Source organism: Artemia sp. Qi Xiang Cuo, chromosome 2 (assembly GCF_049724085.1).
Source record: "Artemia sp. Qi Xiang Cuo chromosome 2, ASM4972408v1, whole genome shotgun sequence".
Classification (NCBI taxonomy): Eukaryota; Metazoa; Arthropoda; class Branchiopoda; order Anostraca; family Artemiidae; genus Artemia; species Artemia sp. Qi Xiang Cuo.
The window spans coordinates 21,243,557-21,267,468 of record NC_142795.1 but is presented as its reverse complement, the minus strand read 5'-3'; the positions used below and the strand labels follow the sequence as shown (position 1 = coordinate 21,267,468).

The following is a 23,912-nucleotide window of genomic DNA, read 5'->3' as shown; positions in this document are numbered from 1 at the left end:
TTTACCCTGGTAAATTTCTGAAATCGCGAATGTTTTACTTTTCTTATTAAATTTTTTAAACTATTTTTTTTTTGCCAAAAATCGAGAGAGTAGGATAGATAGCACTCAATTCAGAACTACTTGAAAAAATGGTGACTTTCATGCGAAGGACTAAAGAAAAAGCTCTTAAAACAGTGGGATGGAGGAGGAGTGGACGCAGCTGTGTTTGCCTAATGCGGCTTGATGCTCCGACAATTTGTTAATAGTAGCAGTATTCTTTCAGTTCAGTTCCACAAAACTATATAGACCATTTCAAAGGTTTGGAAGTTTTCAGGAAGCTAAAATCGCCTAATCGCCTAAAAAATGTAGATATCGAGTATCTTACCCGAAATATAAAAACGCCCGTCTGTTATTTGGGTTTAATGAAAAGAAAATTAAATAAAAAAGAGGCAGATTTTATATCTTGCATTTCCCAAACCTATACCTGTTGCTAAAAACCCCTTACACTCCCTGATCAGCCAAGGGTACTTATGCATTATATCTTACCCACGAGAAAAGTCAAGTTTGGTTAATGCTAATGAAATAAAATAAAATAGGATGAAAATATAATAGTTTATAAACAAATTTGGGCTATATATTTGCATATTAGGGGTGGGGTGGAGGTAAAACATAGCATATATTAAATACATAACTCAACCTAGGTACCTCCCCCCCCTAAACCCCCAAAAACAACAGTTTAAATATCGCGAACGCAATAAGAAATCACGCTTTGCGACCCATTTATTCATTGCAAATACATGTTTGACTTGTTTCCTGTAGTATTTCTTTGCACAGTCTATAGCGGCGGGTAAGATATAAAACATAAGTAGACCCGGCCAAGCAATTATTATCCCGAGTGGGGTCGAGACAATACGTAAATCCCCGCAATTTTCATTTTTTTCATATATTTTCCGATATAAAGTAATAATACTCAGGTTTAAATAAATGAAAAGTTTTGTTAATGAAAATTCTGTTAAAATTTGGCCGAAAATTTTTAGAAGACAGGGGGGGGGGGTTGGCACTAATCAAGATTTTACCCCGGTCGCAAGAGAGGCTAGAACCTAGTAGCTCCCCTTCGAAGTTGTAATTGTCTTCGGGACAACAAGTTGTAATATTTGAATTTTAAGACGAAATACGTTGTCAAATTTAACTAACAAGTTTTGCTTATTAATTTTCATGGTTCAATATGGCAACAGTAACGAAAATGTAGAATTGCCCTAAAAAGTTCAAAATTCCGAAACAACAAAAGAAAACCTTAGAATATAGCGGTTTTCAGGTAAAAATAGAGCTAAGATGGGTCCAGAGACAAAGATATTTTCATTTTATTGTCCATGGTTCTTTTAAATCCAACAGCTAGAACCCTTCAAGTTTGGGATTAGAATTATTCAGCAAAAATCAAGAAATACTTCCGTCAAAAACCTTTCCTTATTTGACACAAATAATAATAGCAGACATGCACATACAAACACACACCTGTTGCCACGCGTTTGTAGGCGGCATCCTTGATGCTGTGATTGTTTCCTGGTCAAAATCTTTGCCGGAACCTGGACGTTATGACTTGGACTTCCGTCTTACTGTCACCCCTCTTCCTGCCTTTTCAATGCACAAGTTCTGGTTAAATTGTAATATTTGCCAGATTACAAATTAAACTCAGAACCGATTCAAAAGAAGAACAGCAGCAGTCATGTTCATTTTAAGGGGAGGTACCGAAAAATATTCTTACAAAGACTTTATTAAACGGTCTCAAGGGAAATTGAAGGGTTCTAGCCAGAGCCGTACCCAGGGAGGGGGATTGCCTGTGTGACTCCCCCCACCAATATTTCTGTAAGGCTCGTGGAAATATAACAAACATGTATGTAAACGAATTTTTTTCGTGTTTTGTAATTTCTTTAGCAGTTCCTCCCCATCCAGGAACAAAATCCTGGGTACGGCCCTGGTTCTAGCTGTTTGGTTCCAATACCTTTTTCTTCACAGCAAGGGGAGATAAGGAGGGGGGTGGGTGGAATGTGAGATTATAAGACTTAGGTTTATTTTTTTTGTTTGAACTAGGCTGGAAGAGTAGACAGACCATATTTTATTTAGGGGTATCAAAGTCAGTATCAAAACGTTTATTTATATTTGTCCTTATTTTGAGCAGATTAGGTGATTTTAGCCACTGGACAACTTCCAATTCTTTGGAATGGCGTGGATAAATTTTGTGGAATTAATATTAAAGAAAGTCTGCTACTACTTCTAACAAATCATGGCACCGCCACGCCGTATGAAGTTCACACAGCTGCGATTGCTGTTCCTCCGCGAAAAAAGCAGGATCAGGGCCCAAGCAACATAATTACCTTGCAAAGATTTCCCCCTTTTTTAGTATAGTCAAAACTACCGCACTTTTATATGTTAAGACCAACTTCCGAGTCAGGGAAAAGTATGAGGAGGTAAAATCTGGTGGCCCTTCCCCTTAGGATACAGCTCCACGAGCAGCTATTAAGAATTGTGTGTCTGGAAGTCCCTCTTATACAACGATGGCGAGAATGAAAGAGATGATGACTGTCCTCTGCCAAAAACCTAGCATCTACATAAAATTCCACCCTGGGTTAAGGATGGAGTTCCCCTAACACCGACATGTGAGGCAAAATGGCATATTCAGAGTTTTATTATTTTTCATACTATGTGAGAGACGACATAGTATCTACAGGACACAGATTTCACTGATTTGCCACAGCCAAAACCTAGTACGGATATGCTAGAGTTCTAAAACCTAGTATCTACGTCCAGCAGAAAATGAATTGGCAAAGACGGGAAGAAAACAGACTAGGAAATGCCACAAAAAATGACTACTGACAGGGCCATATCCAGGAGGAGTAAGGTGGCTTGGGGGTTTTAATAGTTCGTAAAAAACTCGACTTTTTGTCGAGTTAAAAACTCGAACGACTCGACTTTTTGTCCGACTCTTAAATATGACGAAAATGCATATAAACCAATTTTTTAAGGAATTTTCAAAGTATTTTGTAGCCTCCCCCTACAGAAATAAATACCCCCTCCTAAAAAGAATCCTGGCTACGGCCCTGACTACTGAACTTTAGTATGATTGTTATATAGTTTATGCCTTAGGGGGTGATTATGTTTCCTTGTTATAAAACAAGGAAACAAAATAAAACTTTAAAGCTAGTAAAATACAGTTTATATTTTGCTTTTCACACGGATGAAATACATTCCTTACGCAAAGCCGTGTTATAAACTAAGTTGAATACTGTATTTACATCAATCATACATCAACCTCTTTCCGGATCTTAACATCATAGCTTGATTTTCGATAATATATCGCATTTCAGCCAGAGTCTTATTACAAGTTCAATTGTAAGAAGTTATTCAGAATCACATGTAGCAGTGGGCATACATTACATCAAATAATGGATTAGGGCTAAAAGTTCCCAGCAAATTTGATCCGCGTAACTACGGTAGCTGCGTCGTCTACATAATTGCACCACTGGGTAACCTAATATCTGAGCACCGAAAGACCGAAAATGAGCAAAAACCCGATAGGATACTTACAATAAATTGGCACAAAATCTGGCAAATAAGATACTATCCGGGTAATACGGTAGACGGGGCACACTGCGGGTTCCTCAAAACTTAATTAAACCCTGATGGGTTTTGTTTCAAAATTGGTACTTTAATTTTTTAGAACGTCAAAGGATGTTGAGTATCATTAAATTAAATTTTGAAAACCATCGATGCTTATCAGCTAATCAGTCATAAACGAGTAACGAACTATCCGTGCTCTGTTCCGTGAGAAGGTCTACGAAATCGGTTCAAGAAAGGGTCGCCGTCCGGAACCGATATACTGGCAGTCAACCCCAACGACAGCGGGGGGGATTTCTTTGGGAGTAATTTCATATGTCAGCAACAGGTGAGGGGGCGAAATGTCTTGATATGCAAGGGGATATAGCCAAATCCACTTTGGTCGCAACGATGTTATTACTACAACAAATTCATCGTAGCATTAGCTTTTGTTGACAAATTGGGCGACATTCCTACTCCACTTCCTTATTGGAAGGTCCAAGTTTGGCCACTTCCGGGGAAATTCCCAAAGGTTCAAGGTAATTCAAAAGTTAATCTTTTTTCAGCCTAAACTATTATAGGGATTCGGTCTCTGTTCATTCGGGGGATTTGCCCAATCAATGTACGCTGCTCTTTCATGAGGTACAAACTTTGCCTCATGAAACCGAAACAAGACTATAAGCCCAGGGTAAAGGGATTTGGCCTTTAGGCAGTAACTAAGCAAAAAATTGTCCAAATCAGATTTTTTTTTTACTTTTTAGAAACTAAATAAAGATGAGAGTTAAACAGATACCATATTATAATGGAGAAGCTAAACAACCAAACCCCCTTATTTCAGGGAAAGGGGACTACTTTCTTCTAAATAGTCAAAACAGGTGATTTATATGAAAACCATGGTAAATCAAGTGAAAATCAGTAGAACCAAGAATTATTCTTTTTTTGGAGGGGGCGGCGCATGTTTAAGAAACAGCATGTTAAAATTCATAAACCAGACAATAGTTGACATATCGCAGGAACCGATCTCCTGATTCTCAGCCTTTGGCCGGGAGTGCAATGCGTGGTTGAGGACAAATCACCCGACGCATCCCGTCTCTCCTCCCTCAGTTTCTCCACTGAGGTCGACACTGGCTAAGCTAACAGAGTCACACCGGCGACCTCCGTTCCAAATCAAATCAGCGACACGAGGACTCGAACCCCTGCCCTTACGGAAGCAGGATTGCAAGCCCAGTGTGCTAACCACTCGGCTAGTACGGTTAGCACACTTGAAAAAAAACCTAACCTTAAATCAATTTTTTTATAATTCTGCCTTCGCGAAGTAAACATAGACTCAAGAAGCAAATACATAATATAACCAGCAAAATACTTATTAATTATATTATATGAAGAAGGAAAGAAAACCGGAAGAATATAACCTAAATTGTTGGGCAGAACTTACGGCTAAACATTGAACTCAAGGTATGGACTCAATTATCTTTCACATAACCTTTGATACTTGACAAAGTGTGTGGTATCCAGATACGTTGAAAGCATATAGTGACCTCTCAACCTCCCACTTTAACATTGAAATGATTGATATGAAACTTAACTGTCGCTTTCCTTGTCTAGTATTTAAATATAGTTACTTACTAGTTGTGCTAAGTAACTGATCGAGTAGAATTATAGCAATTTTTTTACACAAATCAAAAACAAACTACCAAGCAATTTCACAGTGCCATAGTTCAAGGCTAAAATAAATATCTACATACAATGCTGAAAATTGGTAATAATAATGATATCAACTTCTCGCCTTTTATTACTTTGTCACCTTTTTTCACGTTTTATCACCTTTTATTACTTGAAGCTTAAAGAAAACTCTTCCCGGCACTCTCGCCAGCTTCCCATGGCCAACTCTCGTTGCCGAGACGGAAACGAGGATCCGAACTTTACCCCATATATATATAGGTCATATATATATATATATATATATATATATATATATATATATATATATATATATATATATATATATATATATTTAATCAGGACAAACATAAAGTTTGTCCTGATTAAAAAAAAATACTATAATACTAAACCTATATATGGGTTTAGCGTGATCTGAAATATATGTATATACACACACACACACACACACACACACACACACACACACACACACAAACACACACATACACACACACACACACACACACACACACACACACACACACACACACACACACACAAAAAAATATATATATATATATATATATATATATATATATATATATATATATATATATATATATATGTGTGTGTGTGTGTGTATATACATATATTTCAGATCACGCTAAACCCATATATAGGTTTAGTATTATAGTATTTTTTTAATCAGGACAAACTTTATGTTTGTCCTGATTAAATATAGCCTATATATATATATATATATATATATATATATATATATATATATGACCTATATATATATATATATATGGGGTAACGTTCGGATCCTCGTTTCCGTATATAGGTTTAGTATTATAGTATTTTTTTTTTATCAGGACAAACTTTACGATTGTTAAATGGAAAACCCAAACGAAAAGCTCCAAATTTATGGTTATTCAATGGATGTTTCCGATTTTGCCACACCCCCCCCCCCGATCTGCAACCAAAACATGACTTGATTCCTTCCCGAATGTAAACATTGGGTTGACCCTATTTATGTCACATTAAAATGACATAACCAGTCATTTGATAAAATGCTTAGGTTTGCGGCATCAACATTCGGTGGATAACAACAAATAAATTTGGTGGCTCCAAAAGCAAAAACAACTTCTGACCAGCAAATTCAAAATTATTAAATTTTAGGTATTTGACATAAAAATGAAAGCAAGCAGCTTACTGGGCAAAATAAACCTAACAGGAGAATATATCAAACGACCCGAACAAACGTAAATTCACAATTGGTGAATATGAACAACGTGGACCATCAAAAGAGACAAAATGAAGAAGAAAGATATGTCGCATTTCAAAATGATAGCAATGATGATTGGGTTTAGGATTTTAACTTGGACGAGGTCATCAATGCTTATCATGCCTTTGTTAAAAAAAACAAAGGTTCGGCGATATGTCCAACATTTCGTTCAGACGTTCAAGATTTTATAAAAGATCTAAGCGATGAAATAGCTATAAATAAAGACATTGGAGTGTATAAGGATGTTAACGAAGAACCTGATTTTGCATCAGTCTCTGTTAAAAAAAACAACAAAGGTTCGGCGTTATATTTTTCATCATAGGCAGCGCGCTAGCGCTGCCTAAGTAAAGAACGATGTGGGCACAATGTGCTGTTTTTTTTTTCTCTCCATACCCGGGCACTTTGTATCGAAGGAGTTGTCATAGAAAGTTCGAAAAGAGATCTTTTGATTGCAAATTGGAGTGGTTAGTGCCCTTTTTAATAGTCGAAAGTGATTGGAGGGCAACTGACCCCCCCCCCCCCCATGCCAGTAATTCCCCCAGATACATTCAATCAAAAATTTGAGAGAGCCATTTTTTTCAGCGTAGTTGATTTCCAGATAGAAAATATCTTTTTGAGGAGGACACTCCCACACAACCCTCGGGGCAAGGGTTTTAAGTTATGCCCTGGGGGCATATAAGATTCTTATTGAAAGCGTTGTCGTAGAAACATCAAAAAAGGCTCATTCGAGTGGAAATACAAAGGACTAGTGCCCTTTTTAATAGTCGAAAGTTATTAGAGGGCAACTAGACCCCCTCCCCACACGCCCTCCATTCCCCCAAATACATCCAATCAAAATTTTGAGATAGCCATTTTGTTCAGCGTAGTTGATTTCCAGATAGAAAATATCTTTTTGAGGAGGACACTCCTCCACAACCCTCGGGGCAAGGGTTTTAAGTTATGCCCTTGGATCATATAAGGTTTTTATAGAAAGCGTTGTCGAAAAAACTTCAAAACAGCCTTATTCGATTAGAAATTCATAGGGCTAGTGCCCTTTTCGATAGTCGAAAGTAATTAGAGGACAGTTAGCCCCCCCCGCCCTTTAGCACCCCACACACTACCACTCACAATTGTAAGATTGCCAGTAGGTTCCGCGTAGCTGATTTCTAGATATAAAATATCTTTTCGAGGAGTACACTCCCCCATAACCCTTGGGGCAAGGGTTTTAAGTTATGCCCTGGGGGCATATAAGGTTTTTATAGAAGGCGTTGTTGTAGAAATTTCAAAAAAGGCTCATTCGAGTGGAAATTCAAAGGGCTAGTGCCCGTTTTAATAGTCAAAAGTGATTGGAGAGCAACTAGCCCCTCCCCCCGCGCCCATCATTCCCCCAAACACATTAAATCGAAATTTTGAGATAGCCATTTTGTTCAGCGTAGTTGATTTCCATATAGAAAATCTGTTTTTGAGGAGGACACTTCCCTACAACCCTCGGGGCAAGGGTTTTAAGTTATGCCCTGGGGGCATATACGGTTTTTACAGAAGACGTTGTCGTAGAAACTTCAAGAAAGGCTCATTCGATTGGAAATTCAAAGGGCTAGTGCCCTTTTTAATAGTCAAAACTGATTGGAGGGCAACTCATCCCCCTCCCACGCTCATCAGTCCCCCAAACACATCCAATCAAAATTTTGAAATGACATTGTGTTCAGCGTATTTGTTTTCCAGATAGAAAATATGTTTTGAGGACAACACTCCCCCACAACCCTCGGGGCAAGGGTTTTAAGTTATACCCTGGGGGCATATACAGTTTTTATAGAAGGCGTTGTAATAGAACCTTCAAAAAAGGCTCATTTGATTGGAAATTCAAAGGGCTAGTGGCCTTTTTAATATTTGAAAGTGATTGAACGTTGACTAACCCCTCTCTCACGCCCACGTTTTAATAAACAGCGCGCTAGCTCTGCCTAAGTAAAGAACAATGTGGGCACAATGTGTTGTTTTTGTGGGGTTTTTTTTCTCCATACCCGGGCACTTCGTATCGAAGGAGTCGTCGTAGAAACTTCGAAAAGGACTCATTCGATTGGAAATTGGAGTGGCTAGTGCCCTTCTTAATAGTCGAAAGTGATTGGAGGGCAACTAGTCCCTCCCCACCCATCGTTCCCCCAAACACATCCAATCAAAATTTTGAGATAGCCATTTTGTTCAGCGTAGTTGCTTTCCAGATAGAAAATATGTTTTTGAGGAGAACACTCCCCCATAACCCCCAGGGAAAAGGTTTTAGGATATAGCCTGGGGGCAGATAAGGTTTTTTTAGAAGGCGTTGTCGTAGAAACTTCAAAACAGGATCATTCGATTGGAAATTCAAAGGGCTAGTACGCTTTTTGATAGGCGAAAATGATTGGGAGGCAACTAGCCCACCCCCCACGCACTTTATTCCCCCAAATACATCCAATCAAATTTTTCTGACAGCCCATTTATTCAGCGTAGTTGCTTTCAAGATAGAAAATACGTTTTTGAGGAGGAAACTCCCCCACAACCCTCAGGGCAAGGGTTTTAGGTTATATCCTAGGGCATATAAGGTTTTTATAGAAGGCGTTGTCATAGAAACTTCAAAAGGGGCTCATTTGATTGGAAATTCAAAGGGCTAGTGTCCTTTTTAATAGTTGAAAGTGATTGGAGGGAAACTAGCCCCCCCCCCCACGTCCAAAATTCCCCCAAACACATCCAATCAAAATTTTGAGATAGCCATTTTGTTCAGCGTAGTTGATTTCCAGATAGAAAATACCTTTTTGAGGAGGACAGTCCTCCACAACCCTCGGGGCAAGGGTTTTAAGTTATGCCCTTGGATCATATAAGGTTTTTATAGAAGGCGTTTTCGTAGAAACTTCAAAAAAGCCTCATTAGATTGGAAATTCAAAGGGCTAGTACCCTTTTTAATAGTCGAAAGTGACTGGAGGGCAACTAGCCCCCCCACGCCCATTATTCCCCCAAACACATCCAATCAAAATTTTGAGATGCCATTTTGTTCAGCGTGGTTGATTTCCAGATATAAAATATGTTATTGAGAAGGACACTCCCCCGGAGCCTTCAGGGCATGGGTTTTAAGTTATGCCCTGGGGCATATAAGATTTTTCTAGAAGGCGTTGTTGTAGAAAATGCAAAAAATTCTCATTCCATGGGACATTCAAAGGGCTAGTCCCCTTTTTAATAGTCGAAAGTGATAGGGAGGCAACTAGCCCCCCCCCCACGCACATCATTCCCCCAAACACATCCAATCAAAATTTTCAGATAGCCATTTTGTTCAGCGTAGTTGATTTCTAGATATAAAATACGTTTTTGAGGAGGAGACTCCCCCATAACCCTCAGGGCAAGGGTTTTAGGTTATATCCTAGGGCATATAAGGTTTTTATAGAAGGCGTTGTCATAGAAACTTCAAAAGGGGCTCATTGGAGTGAAAATTCAAAGGGCTAGTGCCCTTTTTAATAGTCGAAAGTGATTGTAGGCCAAATAGCCCCCCCCCCCACGCCCATCATTCACCCAAACACATCCAATCACAATTGTGAGATAGCCATTTTGTTCAGCGTATTTGTTTTCCAGATAGAAAATACCTTTTTGAGGAGGACAGTCCTCCACAACCCTCGGGGCAAGGGTTTTAAGTTATGCCCTTGGATCATATAAGGTTTTTATAGAAGGCGTTTTCGTAGAAACTTCAAAAAAGCCTCATTCGATTGGAAATTCAAAGGGCTAGTACCCTTTTTAATAATCGAAAGTGACTGGAGGGCAACTAGCCCCCCCCCGCCCATTATTCCCCCAAACACATCCAATCAAAATTTTGAGATGCCATTTTGTTCAGCGTAGTTGATTTCCAGATAGAAAATATGTTTTTGAGGAGGACACTCCCCCACAACCCTCAGGGCAAGGGTTTTAGGTTATGCCCCGGGGGCATATAAGGTTTTTATAGAAGGCGTTGTCGTAAAACTTCAAAAAAGGCTCATTCGATTGGAAATTCAAACGGATAGTGCCCGTTTTAATAGTCGAAAGTAATTGGAGGGCAACTAGCCCCTCCCCCCGCGCCCACCATTTCCCCAAACACATTAAATCAAAAATTCGAGATAACCTTTGTGTTGAGCATAGTTGATTCCCAGATAGAAATTATGTTTTGAGGAAAACACTCCCCCTCAGCCCTCGGGGCAAGGGTTTTAGGTTATAGCCTGGGGGCATATAAGGTTTTTATAGAAGGCGTTGTCGTAGAAACTTCAAAAAAGGCTCATTTGATTGGAAATTCAAAGGGCTAGTGCTCTTTTTAATAGTTGAAAGTGATTGGACGGTAACTAACCCCCCTCTCACGCCCACCTTTTCATAAGCAGCGTGCTAGCGCTGCCTAAGTAAAGAGCGATGTGGGCACAATGTGTTGTTTTTTGTTTTTTTTTTTCTCCATACACGGGCACTTCGTATCGAAGGAGTCGTCGTAGAAACTTCGAAAAGGGCTCATTCGATTGGAAATTGGAGTGGCTAGTGCCCTTTTTAATAGTCGAAAGTGATTAGAGGGCAACTAGTCCCCCCCCCCGCCCATCATTCCCCCAAACACAACCAATCAAAATTTTGAGATAGCCATTTTGTTCAGCGTAGTTGATTTCCAGATAGAAAATATGTTTTTGAGGAGGACACTCCCCCTCAACCCTCAGGGCAAGGGTTTTAAGTTATGCCCTGGGGGCATATAAGGTTTTTATAGAAGGCGTTGTCGTAGTAACTTCAAAACAGGCTCATTCGATTGGAAATTCAAAGGGGTAGTACGCTTTTTAATAGTCGAAAGTGATTGGAAGGCAACTAGCCCCCCCCCCCCCGCCCCTCAGTCCCCCAAATACATCCCATTAAAATTTTGAGCTAGCCATTTTGTTCAGCGGAGTTGATTTACCCATAAAAAATACATTTTTGAGGAGGAAACACCCCCACAACTCTCAGGGCAAGGGTTTTAAGTCATGTCCTGGGGCTTATAAGGTTTTTATAGAGGGTGTTCTCATAGTAACTTCAAAAGAGGCTTATTTTCCTGGAAATTCAAAGGGCTAGTGTCCTTTTTAATAGTTCAAAGTGATTGGAGGGCTACTAACCCCCCCCCCCCCCACGTCCATCATTCACCCAAACACACCCAATCAAAATTTTCAGATAGCCATTTTGTTCAGCGTGGTTGATTTCCAGATAGAAAATATGTTTTTGAGGAGGACACTCCCCCACAACCCTCAGGGCAAGGGTTTTAGGTTAGACCCAGGGGGGATATAATGTTTTTATAGAAGGCGTTGTCGTAGAAACTTCAAAAAAGCTCATTCGATTGGAAATTCAACGGGCTAGTGCCCTTTTTAATAGTCGAAAGTGATTGGAGGGCAACTAGCCCCCCACGCCTATCATTCCACCAATCACATCCAGTAAAAATATTGAGATAGCCATTTTGTTCAGCGTAGTTGATTTACCAATAGAAAATATGTTTTTGAGGAAGATACTCCGCGAAAGCCCTCAGGGCAAGGGTTTTAAGTTATGCCCTGGGGCATATAAGGTTTTTATAGAAGACTTTGTCGTAGAAACTTCAGAAAAGGGCTCAATCGATTTGAAATTCAAAGGGCTAGTGCCATTTTTAATAGTCGAAAGTGATTAGCAATATTTTTGTTGTTGTTGTTGTTTAGACCAGGGCACTTCGTATCGGTCGAAAGTGATTGGAGGGCAACTAATCCCCCTTCCACTCCTACCCTCCCATATGCCCATTATGTTTAAAAACTAGATGTTGCCCAAGATTAAATCAAAATGCACTGTGATAATGCTAATTCCCAATAATAATGTTCAAACTTTCGAGGCTACTTCTGCTCTTAAAATTTAACCAAATCAAAATAGTGTAAGTTTATCAGAGCTATCAAAGAAAGTACGCAGATTTTTTTGGGAAATGGAATCAAGTTTTCCATTTCAGGTCAACTAGAGGAGGTATGACACTAAGTTAAACATTAATATTTATGTCTAGATTTTTTAAAGGGTGTATTTAGTAAAACATTGGTCAAAATTTTTCTCCAGTATACAAATAGCAGGCCAAACTATAAAGTCTTAAAAAACGAAAAGATTTAAAGTGTTGTTTTCTTTTTCACTGAAAAGACTATGTCAATATAAAACGAACAGAAATTAATTAAAAAAACTTTTTCCACAAAATAAGTTTTTCAAAGAAAAGTAAAGAACTCCATTATTCTACCAATCAAATAATCTACCAAGCTCAAAACTACCACAAATCAGCATCGATAAATAAATGAAAACCCAAAACGAACAGAAATTTAAATAAATAACCGAGTCAAACTCAAAACGAACAGAAATTAACATAAGTTGGGCACAAAACCCCTATGCCTTCCCAAGGCCAGAACAAAATTGGCCCTTTACTGAAAAAATTAGATGTTTTTACTTTTATAACTTTAATAAATCAAATAATTTTAACATTTTGATTACTAAATATCAGTATATGTATATTAAACTGACAATGCACATTCATTTGTATTTTTTTCATAGGGGTTTTGAGCCCAACTTATGTTAATTTCTGCTCGTTTTGAGTTTGACTCGGTTATTTATTTTAATTGCTGTTCATTTTGGGTTTCATTTATTTATCGATGCTGATTTGTGGTAGTTTCGAGCTTGGTAGATTATTTGATTTTATTTTTGCTCATTTTTTGTTTAATGGAGTTCTTTACTTTTCTTTGAAAAACTTATTTTGTGGAAAAAGTTTTTTTTAATTAATATTGACAAAAGACAAACCGAGGCAAACGTTAAAGGTTCAATCGAAGAAAAGGCAGTAAATAAAGACGTTTCATTTTGTTTTAAATTTGACTTGATTATTCATTCTAATTTTCATTTCTTTTAGGATTTATCTATTCATTCACAGGAGTAGCTCTTATCTTTATGTTTGATATGATAATTGTTTTTAGTTTCTGTTCGTTTTAGTTTCGTTTATTCATTCATAGTAACTTATGTCCGTTCTAAGCTAGTATTATTATATGGCTTTCTGTCCATTTTAGGTTGAAATACCGCTCTTCGCCTTTCGCTTAAATACTTCGATTTTGGAAAAAGTTTTCGAAAATTAATTCCTGAAAGGCTTCATTTTAAATTTGATTTCATTTTAAATTATCCATATTAACTTCTATTCATTTTCGGATTCGTTTATTCATCCATTGCCGCCTCTGTCACCTTCATCTGTGACCTGATTATTTATTTTAATTTCTGTTGGTTTTTGGATTTATTTATTTATTCATAGTAATCTCTCTTCATTTTAAGTCTGAGTCACCATATAAATATTTCTGCTCGTTTCAGGTCAAAATATAGCTCTTATATTTTTCTTTGAAATACTTATTTAACGCTTTTAAAATTAATCCGTGAATGGTTCATCTATTTTTTTTATTCCTAAATCCGCGGCGCTTTATGTATCTTATTTGCCGCTAGTCTTTTATATCGTTCCATTACGAGGTTTTAAATAGCAGCTGAATCTTCCCCAGGGGAAACATCCCGAGGGAGATTGTACCAAATCGAAGCACAGTTTTCGGCGTGTCGTCCATAAGATAACTGAACCCAGCTGTGTGCTTTCGCGTCCTATCTTGTCGGTTGAACAATGGGGAGGGGGCACAATATAAAAAAAGCTCTACAGAAAGAGTTGAATTTATGTGCTTGTAGAAAACGACTATTGACGCTTCATGAAACCTTTCACTAACAGACTGGAGAGAGTCATCAGTGACGAGCGAACCTACCCTATTAGCCCTATTCTTGACCTTTTGAAGTGGTTCCAACAACGTTTGCAGAGCAACAGCATTCAGCGGACATCAATATTCAGTGACGGGTCTGGTGCAAGACTTGTAAAGTGGGGTGTCTTATCGGATTATTCACTGGACGTGAACCTCTCGAGAACATCCAGCAGTAAGCGATCAGAAAGAAAACTATTGATCACAGATGTCCACGGAAACGATGCGCGTCGAGTTTCTTTATTAGGTCGAGGTGCCATGCTCTGTCGAAAGTTTTGGCGATGCCAAATAGCAATAGCCCGATGTCGTATCCTTTAGCCAAAAGTGTGACCCACTCCTGCTGCTGGGCTATTAGGTAGTCAAGCGTTGAACTTTTCAGGCAGAATCCATATTGGCGGTCGCCTTCCATGTACTGACGAAGTGTACGATCGGAAATACTTTCGTAAACTTCCCCAATGCAGGAAAAGAGGCTAATAGGCCTATACAAGCCCACACTCGTTGGATCAGTATTTGTTTGAGGTATAGGAATGACATGGGTGGATTTAAATGTGTACGGAAACCAGAGCGAAAACAAAACCAAAAAACCGATGACAAAGGTCCCGTCAATTTCGGCACTGCAGGACTTCTAGACATCATTAGATACTCTGTCAGGACCCCTTGATCTGGTCACATCAAAACGCTGTAGAATGCGAAGGACTTTAGGAGCGGATTAAAACCTAACTTAGCAACCTTCCAAAATTCTGTGATAAGCCTTGATAAAAAAAAAACAAAAAAACTAACTTGATATTTGATTATATGTCTAGTTTTATCATTTGCAAATGTAAGATACAGCTCCACAGCATGTAAATTATCCTTCTAAAATCGTACCCTATTTGTTACTATTCTTTCTTTTTTTTATAAACCCGTATATAAATATGGCTTTAAAACAGGCTTTTGGACTTTTCTAATCCGCTGAGGATGCCAAGTTAGGTTTTATTTGCAACAAATATTTTCTTTCGGGTGCAGTCACGTTTCTTAGTTGTCTTTTGCCATTTCTTATTCTGGTAAGAATTTCTTCTATTCGTAAACAATTCTCACGGGAAATTAAAAGGAAAAGGGAAATGTACACCAATAGAAAGCGAAAACTTTGTGTTATTTTTACAATTCTTTTTACATCACAAAAGTTGTTTTTAGAGGTCGACATGTTGATCCAAGGACCACCGCGATTGGCTATATGCTAGGCAATAGACAATAATTAATAGCCAAGGTTGCCAATAATAGTCATCTATCTTCGAATTAGGGGATTTTGTATTGATTGACGTACTGCAAAATTTTTAGTGTAGCTAAGGAGTATATTCCGTTTTAGATACCACAACTTCTTCACCAGCCTAATATAAATTGCCCTTCTCAATATTTTATAATATTTCCATGATTCATTATAAAAAGAATATATATGTTTTTTGCTGTGTCTTATGGAGCGCAAAGATCATTTGTGGGCGAAGAAAATAGAATAAGGCCCAAATTGTGTAGAATTTCGTGTCCATATTTGGTTGTTAACCAGGTTAACGAGATCTGATTTCGTCATGCTGCATTTTTACAAAATAATTCTCAGATTGGAAGAGCGAAATCATTAGCGAAAGCGAGAACCTAGCCTCTATTCTTTTTTTGTCTTTAATTCTATGGGCTAGCCAACTTACTACGGAAAAACAGTAGAGAAATTTTTTTTTTACTTCATGCACCATGAAAAAAAGTACCGTATACAAATATGTTTGATTTTAGTTATATGGTGATCCCCCCCCCCATCCCTTCTCCAAACAAAAATACAAAAACTATGAATTTTAAGTAGCACATCAGTTTTTAATCTAAAAGAAATAAGAAATAGGAAAGCCTTTTCTCTAGACTTGTCCTTGATTTGTACTTTGTCTAAAGAAAAGAGTACTCGCTGATTGATATTAACGAAATGTCCAACTCTTAAATCTAATGAACATTTCATTAAAATTCTTCATTTTAATGTTGATTGACTCTCAGGTTCAATAAAAAACTTTACTAGAGGACGTTTCAAAAGCAGAAATTAAGAAAACCCCAAATCCAAAGGAAAGAAACATTTTACCTGAATACTCTGTTCCTCAGACAAAGTGGCAAAATGTGCAACTCCGCAATTCAAAGGCCATACCTACAAACCCCAACATAAGAAAAAGGAGAATGAAGAGGCAAGGTCTATATAAATGTCTGAGACTTTTCATTAAACAGGTTCTAAGACCCCACTGGTTATATGAACAATAAAATGGAGAGACAAAAGGAAAACGACAGAGGATAATTTCCAGCCAGTGAATGACATCCAGCCATTGATAGTTCCCATAGCTCCCCCCAACAGGCCTATGTCTATGCTGCATAATATGTTCATTCAATAAATTACAAAAAAGTAAGGTTTTCTGATGAAAGTAAGGAACAAAATTGAGACCTAAAACGGACAAAATTGTCTCTTCTCAGCCTATTAAACATAAATGTATAAAAGTAGCGCAAACGAACTGACCAACAATATTCAATATATTTTTAGGATTATGCAAAACAAGCCCTTTTTGGTGAAATCACGGTTTTGTGTTACAGAAGGGCGAAAATGAGTACTTTGCTCGAGCAGCGATCGCTTTCATTGCTTATAGAAGACATTAGAGCTTTAAATATTCACTCACATGAGCACTCTCCCGACATCCTACGAGCACTGGCTAGGTATAATCAGCCCCTGAGGAAAAAGCAAATAAAAAGGAGACACAATAATGATATCCACTTTAGAAAGCGATTTTCTTTCGTTTTCAAGGTCGGAAGGCGCTGTAAGCCTTTGACTAGTGGTTTCCGGCAGTAGCAATTCCAATAGCGTACTTTTTCTCTTGATCTGCCATTATTTTCGAGGGGTTCTGGGCTTTTTTTTCAAAATTGAAGAAAAATTATTTTCACAGATGAATATTTATTCGAACCTGAATAGTAGTTAAAATTTTAAGGTAGTAATCCTAATTTCTCCACACTAAACAATCCTTTTGACAACACATTTTTTTTTTCGGTAGTGTGGGCCGTGGATTGCTACTTACAAGAAACGCCTTTCGCTATAACAATATTGGGTTCACAATATCCCTTTTGAGATGGCTAGAGTATGGTTAAAATCAAACCAATTTGCCACCTCCCCCTCTGACAAAATGAAAACTATGCACTCATAGGGTCTGCACTGTATGACAGTTATGAAGTGGATTTACTAAAGTCTTTCAAGAAATGTATTTCTTCTGACTTATATGCTGAAAAAAACTGCCAGACAACAAAGCATACACAATTCCTACTTAAGAACACGAAGAAGCTTATTTGAAGAAGGCAAGTCTTCTTCTTGTAAACGCTGAGAGGTCCAACAGAGGAGCTAGTCATATTTTACTATCTAAACAAGACAGAAGCAAAAGAATCCCACAGCTCACGAAATGAACTATACATGCGGTGGCAAAGTCTCACAGAATATTGCAGCAACTGTAGCCAATGGACTGGAATTACGGAGCAACACAATCACCAATTTATTATGGGACTATCTTGTAAGTTCTCTTTCTGTTCCCAACTTGTATGTTGCATAGCAACATAACCTTTAATGTGGTACAGAACAAACTTGCGTGTTCCCCTTCTGTTCAAATCTTGTATGTTGCAGATCAACACAAGCGTTATTGTCTTATGGGGACAAACTTGTATGTTTCCTTTCACGTTCCCTGTTGACAATGAAATTCAATAGCTCCACTAATAAGTTTTATGTGTGTAAAGCAGCGATAAAAAAATTCGTTTATCATGTTAAAATATGTCAAGTTCACTGTTTACTATACATTGAAAGCTGTTTTGATATTCATATCCCATAGTTTCTTCCTGAAGGATTTCCTGGGGGGTTAAAGCTCACATGGCGCTTTATTTAGAAGCAAATGCTGGATTAGCTTTTGAATTGGACTCAAACCCCCTAAAGACGCAACTAAAACCTTAGCTGCTAAACCTTATCAGACAGGATAAATCACCTTCTGATGAATCAAAATGACAAGAAAGTAGCCCTTTCCCTGTAGAGGTCAGATAGAGCCCAAGCACATGAAACCAAGACTTGCAGCTACTGACCGAGTTTGGTTTTATTTCGTGAGCTAGCCTAGAAATTATGGTCTCAATTCAATCTTCGCAAAAATATGCAATGAGGTCAATTTATGTTTGTTTACAGTAGGCAAGCTTTTGATTTTAACAGAGAAAATAAATTCATAAACAAAGCAATATTTACAATATCTTTCAACAGCCACCAGGTAAAACATTTGTTTTCCATCGTTACTTATACGTTCAAATTTTCACTTCCACAAAATTCCAATATAAATCATTATTAACTTCCCAGAAGGCAATATGTCAACCTACTCTTGAACTGACTAAAATTTTTTGCCAGTATTGTACCCTCTCTTAAAGATTTCTACGCCAGCGGTCCCGCAAAACGTGAACACAAAGATGCCCGTTGAGTACAACGAGCCTCAAACACTGTCCCCGAAGAACTCCTAGCTTCATAACAATGACAAAATGAGCTGGATCTAAATATTTCCCCAAAAAATTCAGGTGAATACCAATTCAAACAAAAATGAACGATATGGATGATAGCTCAGGAAAAAAGGCACCTCCATATAAGTTGACATGAATGTATTCACAGGGACGAAAAAGAGGGTGGCTTTAGGGGCAAACGCCCCCATCCCAGATGGTTGAAATATGCACCAATTACAAGCGTGAAGGGGCGAAAAACGCCAACGAGGGAGCAAAAGCTTTGTTGGTGTACCTCCCAAACAAAAATGCTGTATTTGCCCCTGTGTACTCATTAGAGAGAAATCATTGCGTTTGAAGACCCCAATGGCTATACAAGACGGCAATAAAACAATAAAGAAGCCAAAACGAGGGGGATTTTCAGTAAGTAGAAAAGAAGCAACGAAACGACAAAATAGATATTTCGGCAAAGATTACTGTCAAGCCGTCCTCAGCGCTCAAGATCACCTTTGTTTTGTTTCTTAATTATTCCTATATTTGTTTTCTTGTTTTTTTTTTCGAGCGTAATAGAGGATTCTTTTCGGTTAAAAGGATAAGAATGCTGGCACAAGGAAAATAAGTTTTACCGAAATGCTGCCCAATACAACAAAATGGCTAAGTCTGCTGTCTCAAAAAATCATACCTGTACGATGGGCTCCACAGTAGTTGATAAGAGTTTGTTCAGGGTATTCAAGTCTTCTGGCTTATATGTGGTAACATACCCGTGAGAAAATTGCGTTCCATAGCGACCGGCACGGCCAGCAATTTGAAGAGCTTGTGAAGGGCTTATCAGATCGATTTCTTTTTCTCCTTTTTCGTTCACAGTTGGCTTGAGCAACGAAAAGAAAATCACACGGCCGATATTCCTGGGGAAACGGGGAATATTTAAAAATAAATGAGTTAAACACGTTAAAGAAAAGCCTTAAGGGCGATGTTTCTCCCATATATTATATTTCTTTGTTTTCTTCTAGCTCTATTACATAGAACGGATGATCCTGGAAAGTTGGGGAAGGGCTCATCTGATCGCAAATTCTTACTTCTAGGGCCCTTTTTAGAGTAAAATAGGTCGTAAAAAATCTCTTATTAGATTCCAGGCATATGCATTCAGAACGAAATTTTACTATATTGACTGCTGCTGACTTTAGCAGCTGAAAAGAAAATCACACAGTAAATATTACTGCTAAAAAACGGAATATGTACAGATAATTATTATATGTTTAATCTTAAAGAAACGTGAAAAGAAAAATCTATGTTAAAAAATCTAATTTTAACGCGTTAATACGAGACTTATAAACATCTAGTGGGAAGGTTTGGCAAACCAAGAAACATACCTACGACTCTATGACAAAAATACACTAGCATGTTTAAATCCAGCATTAGCATATTTACAAACGATTTTTGCTTGAATAAAAGAATACCTTTTGAATTTTTTAGTTCAGTATAGAGACTCAAGAGCATTTCAGGGCCCAAGCCCCAGCATATTTCCCCCTCTCGCCATAATCTATTCAAGGCTCATAAGAGCAACAATATTCCGGAAAAAATGGAATTCATCGTATTTCTACTAGAGACAAGGATTAATTTGATGGATTTTTAAAATATTTTTCAGAGTCTTTTCTCAGTTTCTCAGTGTAAAATGGAGCCTCTAGCAATCATCCCACTTACACCACGGACATACATTAACTTTAACATTTTATTTCTAAAATTTTTGACTCCAGCATGAAGACCCAAGGATATTTAAAGTCCTATCCCATATATACTTTTGTTACCGTGAATGTTCAAAATTGGTGAATGTCGACAATCACCGGTGAGCGTCCAAAATACCTTTTTTTCTCCTTGGATTTAGTCAGCGTTACCAGTCAACTTTTTCAGTTTTATGCAACGTTTGATGCTGACAGCTTAGGTTAGATTTTTAACCCATTTCTGAGATTTATAACCTAATTTAACCTAACCCAACCTTACCTAATCCAACCTAACTTTAACTTTTATCGTCAAAGCTTGCATAAGACTGAAAAAGCTGATTCGCAAAGCTAACGGAGTCCAAGCAGAGAAAAGGGAATTTCGGACATTCAACGGTGAATGTCTACATTAACCAGATTTCGGACATTCACAGTAACATTTTCACTTTTGTCATAATCTATTGGTGGCTCATGAGAATTACAGTTCTTAGAAGGAAAATGGAGCTAACTGAAAGGGTATCAACGCATTTACATTTCAGAAAAGTATCAATTTTGAAGATGTTCTTTCGATTTCCCAGTCCACTATTACAACCAAAGAGCATTTCAGAGCCCGGTCCTTTCCGTTTTACCGTAATTTATTGAAAACTCATAAAACCACAGTCCTTTAAAGAAAAAGGGAGCCAACTTATACCATTACACTTACATTTTGACAAGTTTAAACGTTACAGTCAAAGCTATAAAATGTGCCTCAATTCATGGAATCAAATATTATACTTGAAAGATAATTAATTAAAAACGATAACTAATTTATTATAAATAAATAAAATAAAGTCTACATACGATAATTAAATAAAGTCTACATAAAACGATTCTGTACTCTACAATTTTTCTCTCTTTTTTTCATCGAACCTACGATACGTCACAGCTTCAGAACTTTCCATATTTTCAAATCAAAATACATTTCTCAAACCTGTTATTAAATCCCTATTACATTAGTATCGATATGGATTAGTATCGATACTATTATATTAGTATCGATTCTCACCACTTGGGGTCATGCTAAACAAGTGTTATACCTATCGAATCTATAAATACTTTTATTTCAAATAGTTAAAAATCAAATTTCTTAAAATGTAACGAAAGGTACCTTAGACGAACAATATCCCATGATTCACTTCCAAAAAATTACAATGTCTAAGAATTCCTAAAATATTAGGTGATACTAGATTATATACCTAGAATACTTTTGAAGATAACGTTTAGTATATACACTTCTCCCAAGTTGCCAACGTTAGAACTGAAATCCGCAGATCTCGGGGAAAATCCCAAGGAGTACCAGGTTTGACATAAACCCTCAAAACATTTTTCTGCTTCCTCCCTAGGAAGTAAGAAGGCCTATGTTTACCAATACTATATGCTATGAATTGTTGTAAATAGTTTCTAGGATAGACAGAATGCGCTTCTAGACTGTATAATTTTAACGACATCTAATTTGCTTGTGAATAATTATAGATGGTAGCAAGATATTCAATTATTAGTTCCTATGAAAGATCTACAAAATCTGTGCCAAGGAAAATTCTACCCGCCAGAAATTCAACCTGGAGAAATACAACTGACACAGAATTTCATCAAATGTAAAATTAAATCTGTAAAAAGTAAACACTGCAAAATAAAGCAGTGCATTATTTATTTAAAACACCGCAAAATCAATCCAGGAATATTTTGTCAACTCATAAAGAGAAACCAACCACTCATCCTACAAAGATGATGTCAAAAATCCCAGCCCAGATCAAGGCCGTATTCAAGAAGGGGATTAGGGGGTTCAAAAACCCCTCCCCCCCAATTTTTTGTCTGACGTAAAAAATGTAAAAGAAATGAAGATAAATAAATTTTTGATGCGTTTTTTAAAGTTTTTGTAACCCCCACCCCTCGAATTTATTTTTGTAACCCCCCCCCCTTTCTCTCAAAAAAATATCCTGGATACGGTCCTGGCCTGTATCATTATGTCATACCGCACCCCATAATTTTGGATGGCTTCATAAAACTTTCGAAAAATGGATTGGCAATGTTTAGAGTGCAACCAAGAATCATAAAGTGAATTTGAAATTAACATAAGTTACTGCAAAAAGGATGGAGTGGCAACTCAAACCCCCCTTTAAGGTTAAGAGATTCGTTAATGAAAACATCATGAAAAAGAGAGCGAGAATCACAGCATTAATTAAATTTTTACGAAGGAAAATTCTCAGCGTAAAAACGTTTGTGGCAATAAGTTTAGTTTTAAAGTTTGAACAAAATCCTTTTTCATTATTTTCTTCCTTTTAAATCCATAAATCCTTTTAAATATAAATCCTTTTAAATCCTTTTAAATATACATATTCCATATTCAACTCCTTTTAAATCTATAAACACAATCAAATGTACACAAAAATGAATTGGCTAAAAACCTCTCAACTCAAGTAATCTATTTAGTTTGCAGAGCACTCTAGCCTTTTCAAAGATTTGCGGGGGGGCGGGGGTTGATAAAGCACAGTTAGCTGGGGCATATTCTAGTTTTTCTGGGTTTATTTATTCCTCTATCGTAATTTATGTTCGTTTAAGTTTAATTTTAAGTTAATATGCCCATTTTAGCTGTTAAAATTGCGCTTTGCTTTCGTGAAAAACTTTCTTTCTTTGATTTGATTCGCTCAAATTGGTATGCGTGTAACTCAACTAAAACCACGTTTAACTCAACCCCCATTTAAATCATCCACATGTCACTCAACTCCATTCACCTCAGTCCCCACTCAATTCAGCCCCGTCAGTGCGTGTAACTGGTTATACGTTATGCTAGGTTGGATTGAACAGAGTTTTAATTAATGGGGGGTTGAGCTAAACGGGGATTGAGATGCATAACGATTGAGTTTAATCTGGTGCAGTTGCATTGTCCTTCATGGAGGGAGAGATTATACCCCCGATTTTTCCTTCATTCTTATTCATGAAGCAATCTTTCAATCTCTCCTCATTTGGAGTTAATTATTCCCAAATAATCAGCCATGCCAACCATTTGGGGGTTCAATCTTCGATTAAGGTTTTCCTAAAGTGCAAAGGCCCATATATAGGAATTTATTCTTCTGGGAGGAAGGGAAATTTGAATGGAAGCAAAAAGGGCGTTTGAAAGATATAAAATTAAAGGAAATTCTTATCATCAGAATTTATTAAGGTGCGTTCAGGTCATCCTATCAACTTACAGATACGCAAAGAGATGACAGATAACTCACAGATTTAACCCCATGCCAATTGCGTCAGTTGCAACTAGAACCTTGCAAGGGTGGTTTGGGTCATTAAACTTGGCTGCCTGGGCCAGCTTCGCACCCGGAGGAAGACTACCGTAAATAACTGCCACTTCTCGGCCGAGAGCCTCCACCTAGTTCAAAACAAAAAAATTAGCTGAATTGTTTTGCAAATTAAAAGTTTTACGAT

General features: G+C 37.5%; 1 protein-coding gene across 1 annotated transcript in view; it reads right to left on the bottom strand.

Annotated features, from left to right (window-relative positions):
- LOC148954992 (ATP-dependent RNA helicase SUV3 homolog, mitochondrial-like) overlaps positions 1–23,912 on the bottom strand; it is a 386,954-nt gene that overhangs the window by 256,053 nt on the left and 106,989 nt on the right. Inside the window, exons 6-7 of the mRNA XM_089105942.1 lie at positions 23,711–23,856; positions 19,421–19,643 (exon numbers count right to left, since the gene is read on the bottom strand). Coding sequence (XP_088962068.1) covers positions 19,421–19,643; positions 23,711–23,856 — 369 coding nt within the window. The remainder of the gene's footprint in view (positions 1–19,420; positions 19,644–23,710; positions 23,857–23,912) is intronic.